This window comes from Telopea speciosissima, chromosome 11 (genome assembly GCF_018873765.1).
Source record: "Telopea speciosissima isolate NSW1024214 ecotype Mountain lineage chromosome 11, Tspe_v1, whole genome shotgun sequence".
NCBI lineage: Eukaryota > Viridiplantae > Streptophyta > Magnoliopsida > Proteales > Proteaceae > Telopea > Telopea speciosissima.
The window spans coordinates 34690316-34701305 of record NC_057926.1 but is presented as its reverse complement, the minus strand read 5'-3'; the positions used below and the strand labels follow the sequence as shown (position 1 = coordinate 34701305).

Sequence of the window (10990 nt, the reverse complement as noted above, 5' to 3'; positions counted from 1 at the left end):
TATCTATTAAAGCAGGTGTTCGCCCTGTGCAGTGGCTAAAAGCATTCCTGGGGGATTATCAAAGTTACTCGGGTCAAAGTATTAATTTACAGAAGAGTAAGTTGTTCTTATATAATGTAAGCACTGCTAGGAAGGCTAGGATCAAGGACATCATTGGATTCTCGGACAGCAAATTCCCCGCCAGATACTTGGGGATTGATATCTTTAAAGGAAGGGGTAGGAAGGAAGCTCTGTGTCAATGATGGACAAGTTCAAGTCAAGGCTTGCAGGGTGGAAAGGAAAGTTAATTTCAATGTCAGGGAGAATTCAATTGGTAAGATCTGTCATCTCAAGCATGCCAATTCATACTTTCTCTATTTATTGGTGGCCTACGTCTTTATTAACTATGATGGAGAGGTGGGTACGTAATTTTATTTGGAGTAGGGACCCGGAATCGTCCAAGGGAATTACTGTGAGATGGGAGATGGTATGCAAGCCTCGTGATGAAGGGGGTTTGGGCATTAGGAAGTTAAGAGATGTGAACAAGGCGCTCCTCTGTAAGCTCTGTTGGGATATTAAGTCGAAAAACACACTAATTACCAACTTTCTTCGGGCAAGGTTCACAACAAAGGGATGATTAAAAATTAGCTTAATTCCCCATCCTCAATTTGGAATGGAATTAGGAAGATGTGGGGCTTTGTTTCGGACCATGAAGCCTGGATAGTGGGTGATGACGCAAACATTGACTTTTGGCATGATCGATGGCTACAGGGGACTGTTGTTTCAGCTCACCAAGATCTTCAGGGGTATGGGACCTGACTAAGGACGTTACTCACCCCGCTGGCTGATTTTATTAAAAATGCTGAATGGTGTTTCCCTGCAATGGAATCGGCGGTGCTACAGCAAGTTGTCAACCAGGCTAGGTCCATAGCTCTACCAACCATCAAGACTGAGGACTACAAAGTATGGACCCTATCCCAACAGGGGAATTTTACGGTGAAGTCAGCATGGGAGAGGCTAAGAAGGGAAGGTTGTAGAACGGGTTGGCATTCGGTGGTCTGGGCCTCTTATTTGCAGCCTCGACACTCGGTCTTTGGATGGCGTTTGTTGCATTCTAAGCTGCCAACGGATGATATGGTTACACAAAGAGGCGTCCTTATGGTGTCATGGTGCAGCCTATGCTTGAAAGCAAATGAAACCCAGAAACACATCTTCATTGATTGCTCTTTCTCTATTAGGTTGTGGTAGGGTTTTCTAGCAATGTTTCAAAAAGCTTGGCCGGCAAAGGATTCAATGCAAGAGTTGATAGTATGGTGGAAGGAAAAAGCCCAAACAAGTGCCTTAGCTTCAGTTTGGTTAGTGGGTTTTGTTCTAGTTTCATTTAACATATGGAGTGAAAGAAACAGGCATCGTTTTGACGGGAATGGGGAAATCTTGCGCACTTTAAAGTCAGACCTGAAGGATGCGTCTACTCTAATGAGGTGTACCATTAAATCTCTACAGGACCTGGTTATTGCTCGTGAAATTGGAGCTTCTTTTCCAAATGCCAAGCCCACCCAAATTAGAGAAATCTTATGGAGAAAACCAGATGTGCATTGGAGGAAGTTAAATATCGATGGCTGTTCCATTGGAAATCCGGGTCATGCTAGTGCAGCAAGGATAATTCGCAACAGCCTTGGAAGGCCAGAGGGAAGCTTTGCATAGTACCTGGGAATAAATACAAACTTCTTTGCTGACCTGTCTGCTTTTTTTTTTGGTGTTCAGTTGGCCAGAGATAAAGGCATTCAGCTGCTATGGATAGAGTGCGATGCTGAAGCGGTGGTGAAGTCCATTAGGAGTGGTAAGATTCCATGGAGGTTTCGTCAATTTTGGCTAGAGGTTGCGGGCTACCTTAATAGTATTATATGGAAAATTACCCACAGTTACAAAGAAGCAAATACAGTTGCTGATCTTATGGCGAAGAGGAGCGCTTCAACACAGGAATCCCAGAGGTGGGGAGAAGCACCAAGCTTTGTTCACAATGATATAGAGTGGGACCTACTTGAAAGGAGCAGGTTTCGGTTCCAATGATAGTTGGAAATTTATTTGTTGCTGTTATTTGCCCTTATTTGGCATCATGCTAAAAGGGGATATGAGAGTTGTTTGATGATTTTATTGCCCCTACGGGGGATCTTTCAAAACTTGTAACATTGACACTTGATAGTTAATACACACTTTGCTGACCTTTAGCAAAAAAAAAGATCAATGGTTTAAATTTTTTAAAAATACGATATTCCACAAAATAACCAACATTTAATTAGCATAGCAAACAAGGTTTTAGAACTTGGAATTGGACTCTGATATACGAAGATGACTCGGCTGATCTAGTCCATATGGTGATTGATTGTTGAAGAAACTTGAATAGGATTGGGTACAAGGGCAGATTCACGAGTTTCCTCTTGGGGGCACCTAACTTAATTTGGATATACCTATACTATATGAATGAAAGAGAAAATCTGGGAAGCGAGGATATATGTTTTTTTACATCTACACAAATAAAATATATTAAATTACAGATACATACATTGAGTTTTACTAAAGTTATTTTTTTTGGGGGTTGGCTTTGACGCAGTAGGAAGTATGGTGGCTAGATCTCATTCTAGTGCTCAGGCACCTTCAAATCCTGAAGGTAAAGAAAACCCTAATTTTGATGGGGAAGAAGAGAGTAAACAGAGCAATTTCGTTCATAAGCTTCAAGATACTTTATGTCGTCCAAACAACAACAACAACAAACTCAGTCTTATCCCAACTTAATGGGGTCAGCTGCATTGATCCAAACAAAACAACAGGGAAAACAGAGGTAAAAAAAAATTTGCTAAATGGAAACAGGAAAGAGGACCGTCCAGTAAGTTAGGAAAATCTCAGCTTAATAGAGTCTGCTACATGGATCCTTGCCTTCCAAAAGGCTCTATCCGAGGTCAGATTGCAAAGAAAAATGAAACCTAATTAAAACAAGTAACAAACTAAAATAGAAAAAAAATAGGAAACTAATATCTTGAAATTGCGTACAAAACTTTGAAGGCTACGTAGACCCTTTAAATGCACGAATTTGGCTCCAAAAAGATAGTCCAATGAATTAATTTATTGGATTGCCTATAGAAAATTGGCTTATCTTTTCGAAAAGGTATTATGGCTCTTGTAATTCCATCCAACCAAAAAGTTGTCTGTCGGAAATTGAACTCCAAAATTAATATCTTCGATCCGATCGGGTGGACTTCTGCCGATTCAACCAATCTAGGAATTCTTCGAAAACGTTCCCTACATGAGGCCCTAGGTCCACCCCTAAATGGGTAATATGAGGCTATGACAGCTGATCCTAGGTAGACTTAGACTGATCAAATCCAAAGTTTACTAAAATTGGAAAGATATACATTTTTGAGCAACTTAACATGGTGTAGATATTGAATTTTCTCACCAAAAAGACCCCTCCATATCTTCGTGATTTGAGTCCAACTTTGCTCTTAGAGATCGTACGACAACAAAAAAAAAAAAAATTTTACCACTGGGTGAATTTAGTGCCCAAATCTTATCGGAATTGACCCAAACTTTTAGGATAACTTTGTTTTACCATTTCATGCTTGAATCTATAATTTAGTATGAATAAAACATAGTTTGGCCCTTATTTCAAAAAATATTACTTTGTAGGCTCCCCGCTTCGAGAGCATTTTGACTGTTTTCTCGACCAAATTTGTTATTGATCTCTACTTTAATGGATAATACTTAGAAATACATTTTCCATGATATATGCAGTCATGGTCAGCCAATAAAGCAACTAGAATTAGGGATTCTGGGATTTTGATTCAACTAGAAGGTGCCACGTGATACCCTACTAGTGGCACCGCTAGGTCTCCCCTGGTGGTGTCACCATTATGGCAATGCCAAAAATGCCTCTCCCCGATGGTTTCCTGTAAATTGGGCTCCCCACTTCTCATTTCAACTCACCTCAGAACACCCAAAGATCCGGACAAGGCCTGAAATCCAGAAACGGTTCTAAAACTTCCGAATCCCATTTGTCTTAGAGATTGCAACGGGATAAGTGAATCTTTTGAGAAAATCCCAAAATACCTAGTAAGAATTCTAGTAGGATCGTTGTAGGAGCATCAGAACTTTGTATAACTGAATATGCCAGGCCTTTTTGGCCAAAACATGTATTTCTTTCTCTCCTCGCTATTTTAATTCATTTATCTAATTATTTTATTTAAATTTATAGATAATTAGACTAGTTAAGTACCAGATTAAGATTTTTCCCTAATGAGGAGTTTCTTTCAAAGTGTTTTAAATTATGCATATAATTATCATGTTAGGATCGTATTATGCATATACATGTATATTTTCAAAACCCCTGGTACACTGTTATAATGTAGTGTTCTGTTTTTTAAGTTTTAAATACTACTAAATATACTGATGTGCTGCCTGCTTTTTCCAAAAGAATTAGCCAATACATATATATTACATGATGCCATATTTGTACTATGCTTGACCTGATCCCTATCTAGGTATGTAGACAACTTGACTAAGTGATGCTCAAAGGTAATCCTTGGGAATTACATTTGACCTGATCCCTATCAAGGGTACGTTGGCAGTTTGACTAAATGATGCTCAAGTTCAGTCCACACACACACACACAATCACCTATCTGAACTACATTTGACTTGATTCCTATCCATGATACATAGGCAACTTGATGAAGTAATGTTCAAATTTAGTCCCTCCAATCCCATTTGTATAATATTTCTTTCATATCATGTTCATGTTAACTGTACATGCTCTCTCACATGCTTAATCTACTTTCCAATTTAGCAATCTGGATTAGGGTTAGATGTGTTGCTTTGCTCTACATGATGTTTTGCTGCTTTACTATACATGTTAGTATACAAGACTAATTAGTAGAATTAATAAGCGTAGGAGTGGTCTAAATATAAGGAGACCATCCCCTAGTCGGGCGGATCTGGGTGCCTAAGACCTTCCCATCCCATAATCTTAAACCTACCCAGAGATCTAGCAAACTTCTACCCTATCCATTAGAATCAACTTTCTCTCCCAAAAAGGGGAGGCATGTAAGAGTCCTAAACCCTTATCTATGTGGCGACTCCAAAAAGAAAGAAATCCTTTTTTTTCCCTTCTTTCCTCTCAAGACAAAGAAGGAGAACCCCCAAGGATACATTTTCCCCCTTCTACCTACAAATGACCCAATGGAGAACTGGTTGCCTTTTCTAACTTTATATTTCTATATAACAAAATTTAGCCCAATGTAATTTACTAATTTGGGGTCATGCTGTTAGATCAAATTCATGGGTTCTAGATTGAAACTCTATCTCCATACAAAAACCTAGAACACGAATACATAAATCCATGGTATAGAGATTGGATGTATCTTTCACATTTCGTATTTTGATGACGATTGCGGTATCAAATCCCTTGTTGTAACACCATCAACCATGCCTAGACTTGAGTCTTCCACAACCTTTAATCACTCCACAAATCTCTTCTTTGTGTGAAAAAGAGGGGGAAATTATGACGAAGCTCCAGGGACCAAAGACAAGTATATAAAATGCTGTCCCAACCCTAAATTTAGTTTCACAGTGAATTGAGTTGGCCTATCTCAGTGTGTGACGAAGCGAACTAGTTCATGCGTAGATTCCCTCTGAGTGACTAACCCAGTAATTAATTAAATCCATAATTAGAAACTTCTAACACATGGATCATGCCTTTTCACCTCATCATTGTCATCATCTACTTCTATATAATTTTCTTTATATTGGATCAACTTAAGGGGCATCCCATTAATTAGGAAATGGATTTATGTTACATTGATGATTTGAGGATGTTCAAACAAGATAAAAAGTATGTGCTTTTTTAATTTAATGATTATAACTTTTCCTATTTCAATTTGACTTTCCAGGTGTGTATCCATTTTGATTGTGTTTCTAAACATATCAACTGATCCGCGTGGATTCTTTACTGTTGTTTGTGCTTGGAGTTGCATGGAAATGTTACATATGTAAGTGAATGAAAAAATAAATAAATATTAAATTAATTAATATTTAATGATTATAGCTTTTAATATGGATAGAGTGGGTGTAGAAGCACTTAAACCTTCTACTCCAACCCTTTATTATGCAACTAGTAAACCTTTACTGAAAAAGAAGCTCTTGAAATTGAGTGTTGCTTCCACTCTCTCTCTCTCTCTCTCTCTCTCTCTCTCTCTCTCTTAATATTTTTATTCTTCTAGTTTGATTATAATTAGTTGGGGAAGGTTGTAGTGGATGGCCAGCTGTGTACTTGTGTTCTTGTGTTTCCACATGCCATGGGCACTCAAATTTGGTGTAGAATTTCAGTAAAATAAGGTGTGAAAATGGCCACAGCTGGAAGATATGAGCTACACAGATTGTTTAAGAGTAGCTACTTGTCTATTCCGCCACTCAAATTTGGTGTAGAATTTCAGTAAAATAAGGTGTGAAAATGGCCACAGCTGGAAGATATGAGCTACACAGATTGTTTAAGAGTAGCTACTTGTCTATTCCGCTGGTCTACTTCTTTTTCAAAGTGAAGGTTAAGTATCTTTTGATGTGAAGTTTGGCTTTTTGGTTTTTTTTTGTGATAGAGTTGGTCTTTCTTAGCTTCATTCAATGAGGAGTTTTATATGTTTTTTCTACATTTTGTTTAGTGTTTAACTTTCTTTCTTCTTTTGATCAACAAAGTTTTTAGAAAAAGAAGAAGAAGAAAGAAACAGAAAGTTAAACAAATTGATCTTAATGCACGAGAAAAAACAATACATTGTGTAACATATGGTTAGGTTGGACCACCAAGTTTGTGACATTTTAGGCTCTACATATCCAACAAGTGCAATTAAACCATGCCAATTCGGTTAGACATTTTCTTAGATATGTCTTTGTCTACAAGTTGTTACCATGTCATCATAGTAGGAATGCTTAGCATTTAATTGCTTGGTACATGGTAGACAAGCTATTGAAGTGCTTATTGAATAGTTTTACCTAATTATTTAGAAAAGTGAAATGACTTTGGTTGATCCATTTGAGTGTTTATCCATAAAATTTTCATGCATAAAACCAAAAATAATGAAAATATGTGGGGGTAAAATTCTTTTCTTTTTCTCACATCAAGAAGAAAATCTTTGAGTTTTGGAGATACTAGAGGCCTTGTGACGAATTTCTCTGTAAACAATTATGGTTTTTTGCGATGGAAAACCATAGTATGTATTAACATACCCCCGTATGACATGAGCCTTGGCAGATTAAGAGTCTTATAACTCATCCTTGATGGCTTGGAATGATCTCCTTGTCCTCAATTATTGCTGCTATACTCTCTTAATTTAATGAGGCTTCGGACTCCGAAGTCTTGTTCTTCTTATTTTGGTCAGGAGGTATTGGAACATGCTTTTACACATTGTGCGAGCCCCAACCAATTGAAATTATCTGCAAGGAAGATTTCAAAACCTTCATTATCTTTCTTAAAGTTTGATCAAACCAAGGTTCACTGAATCTAACAGTACCTCAAATCAGCCCTCCATCCTCCAAGAGCTTGAGGCCTTATCCGTTTTGCTGATCCTCAAATCCAACTGAAACTCTCTCTTTCCCTGCTCCAATCCTATCTGTTTGGTCTTTTGTAGACCCACTACTGCGAACCTCTTGCAGTTGCAGGATTCTTATGGTCAAGCGTTCAGAAGAAATTATGACCAATTGACCATGAATCCATGAGGATGGCAACAAAGCCCACGAGTATGTCCCCCACAATCTCAGAAGCTGAGAATACCATGATTGTTAATTTTTCAGTTATTACAGCAAATCTGTTCTAGAAAGGAATGTCCATGATTGGATCTTGCGGGTAAGGGTGTCAATCGATTTGGTTACAGTTAATCGATTCGATTTCGGCTCGGTTTAAGAAACAAAATGTAGATATCAAAATTGAACCGAACCAATAATTTAGGTTTGTATTAGTGGGTTTTAATTTTGTTTCATATTCAATTTATGTCATATTTTAAATGTTTGGGCCAACTTTTTTACATTTTTCACGAATAAAAAACCCTTATTTATTAAGAGCATAGTCCACCAAATTCTAAAATGGAAAAACATTTATCATCCACATTTGATTAAAAAATTTAAAAAAATATATAATTTTATATAATTCTTAATTCGGTTTGAAAATAGGTAATTCAGTTTGGTTTAATGGTTTTATGCATGAAACCGAACTAAAACCAAAACCGAACTGATTTCATTCAATTTGATTCGATTCAATTTTAAACAGCCGATTTCGGTTTCGGTTCTAAATTGACACCCTTACTTGGGGGTCTTGGCCCTTTGGCTTGGAACCAAAGATTTTCAATTTCTGAACTCAGAAATCCAAATTAAGGATATTTTTGACCCTACCAAACACGGGACCCTCGTGCACTAAGTACGACCTTTTTTTTTTAAACTGAAAATGAATCATCTAATATTAAAGCAGGTTACAATTATTGACCCTTAGTGTGAGGTAGGAGAGCGAATGGGAGGCCGATTGTTTGGACAGAGAAGGAGGGCATGTTGAAAGAGGAGTAGGTTGAAGAAGAGTTGCAGGTGAATCCAGCAAATCATTCTACCACTGCAACACTTCCCATACCAGCCATGCGTGTATGCCCCATCTAAGAACCATCCCCTTTTCCCCCACCCTTATCCCTAGCTGGAGGGAGTGCCGTAGAAGAAGCTCTTTTCCTATAAGATTTCATTCAGACAAATTTTCAAATTCACCCCTCCTCAAGTCACTAAAACAGTAGAGAAGAAAATAGCTAGTGAAATGAGTTACTTCACTCTCCTTGGTGACGAATAGAGAGACCCTTTTTGAAAAGATTAAAAAAATGAGAAAAAGAGTAAGAAGTTATTCAATTTGATTTGTTCGAGGCCCCACTTCAATTCATTAACATTTCACTTCTCCTTTCCATTACCCTTTTCTATGGCTTCACTCTATTGGGTTGAACTGTTAAAGTCTTGAAGATAAAACTGACAAGTCACAACCAATAATGCAAAAAGTAAATAACTCATACGTTAGTGCTGACATCACAGATTCAGCCAGAGAGAGCTCCACTTTCGCCCTCCACCACTTTTTTTCTCAGTTGGTTGGCCAGTCATAGATTCCCGTTAAACCAATCAAAATAAACAAAAAAAATTTTTAAAAAAAAGTATAACTTAGAAAGCAAAATAAAACCCCACTGTCTATATTAACCAACTTTACCTTGAGATCTCTTCTCACAACAATTCTAGATCCAAATCCTGATCACCATGGGAGAAGAAGCAAAAGAAGCTACTCACATTGTCATTCTACCCTCACCAGGGATGGGTCACCTCATCCCAATGGCTGAGTTTGCAAAGCGACTTGTTCTCAATCACCACTTCTCAGTTACCTTTACTATCCCATGTGATGGTCCTCTCCCCAAAGCCCAAAAAAAAGTCATTGATTCCCTTCCCAAAATCATAAATTCTGTGATACTCCCACCTGTTAATCTTAATGACCTATCTTCAGATGTACCTCACGAAGTCCATATTTGTCACATCAATACTCGTTCTCTTCCCTCCCTTCGTGAGGTACTTAAGGACTCGAGTACCACTTCTCGTGTCTCTGCCTTAGTTGTTGATCTCTTTGGTATTGATGCATTCAAAGTCGCCAAGGAATTCAAGATTTTGTCTTACCTCTTCTTTCCTTCTACAGCTATGTCGTTGTGGATGTTCTTACAAATGCCAAAGCTAGATGAGATGTACTCTTGTGAGTATAGAGACCTACCCGAACCGGTTAAATTGCCCGGGTGTGTACCGGTTCATGGAAGTGATTTGTTAGACCCAGTTCAGGATCGAACGAGTGAGGTTTATTCATTTATTCTTAATCTCTGTAGACGTGTTGTGGTGGCTGATGGTATTTTATTGAATAGCTTCATGGATTTGGAACCGGGTGCAATCCAGGCTTTTACGGAAGGTGGAGAGTTGTGCTCATTGCAGATCTACCCGGTTGGACCACTCATAAGGACCGGTTCAGGAGATGAGAGCGATCCAAATGAATGCCTCAAGTGGTTGGATGGTCAACCAGATGGGTCTGTTCTGTTTGTTTCATTTGGAAGTGGAGGAGTTTTGTCACCAGAGCAGCTGAATGAATTGGCCTTTGGATTGGAGCAAAGTGAACAAAGATTTCTATGGGTTACTAGAAGCCCATCTAGTAAATCTGTGACTGCCAACTTCTTTAATTCCCAAAGCATTGAGGATCCATTTTCACACCTACCACAAGGGTTCTTGGAGAGGACCAAAGGAAGAGGGCTTGTGGTGCCATCATGGGCTCCTCAGATCCAAGTGCTAAATCATGGCTCGACTGGAGGGTTCTTGACTCATTGTGGGTGGAACTCAACTTTGGAGAGCATTGTCCATGGTGTGCCCTTGATTGCTTGGCCACTCTTTGCAGAGCAAAGGATGAATGCAGTATTGCTAGTGGAGGGCATGAAGGTGGCACTGAGGCCCAAAGAGAGAGAAGATGGAATTATTGGGAGAGAAGAGATTGCAAAGGTGGTGAGGAGTCTAATGGAAGGAGAAGAAGGGCAGAGGGTAAGAAGCAGGATGAGGGAGCTCAAGGATGCAGCAGCCAGAGTGTTAAGTGAAGAAGGGTCTTCAACACAGTCACTCTCTGAGGTGGCACAGAAATGGAGGACCCATTAGCCATTATAGTATTTTGGGCCCATGTTTCTCTTCACTATGGTGAAAATAGATTCTCTTTTAACAATAAGATTTGATCCTATTATTGGATTCTATTTAGTAAAAGAGTATTGGAATTGTTTGTGAAGCTTGAGTTCAATTAAGGCCAAAGAAAGAATTCCTTCTTGTATATATTTATTTCTAGGAGCAAAATAGTGGAAGCTTGTTTGGAGGCTAAATTAAAGATGTTTTTACTTTTTGTCACATTAAGAGCTCAGATGGTTCTTTGGTGTCATTGCCATTTCTTT

General features: G+C 38.5%; 1 protein-coding gene across 1 annotated transcript; it reads left to right on the top strand.

The window, feature by feature from the left end:
* The first annotated feature begins 9229 nt into the window (after positions 1–9229).
* LOC122645646 (hydroquinone glucosyltransferase-like) lies at positions 9230–10757 on the top strand. Its single transcript, XM_043838966.1, has one exon. The coding sequence runs from the start codon at positions 9291–9293 to the stop codon at positions 10704–10706; it is 1416 nt and encodes a 471-aa protein (XP_043694901.1). The 5' UTR covers positions 9230–9290; the 3' UTR covers positions 10707–10757.
* The last annotated feature ends 233 nt before the right edge of the window (positions 10758–10990 follow it).

Coding starts and splice junctions, on each gene's coding strand:
- LOC122645646 (XM_043838966.1), top strand. CDS start 9,291: ATGGGAGAAGAAGCAAAAGAAGCTACTCACATTGTCATTCTACCCTCA.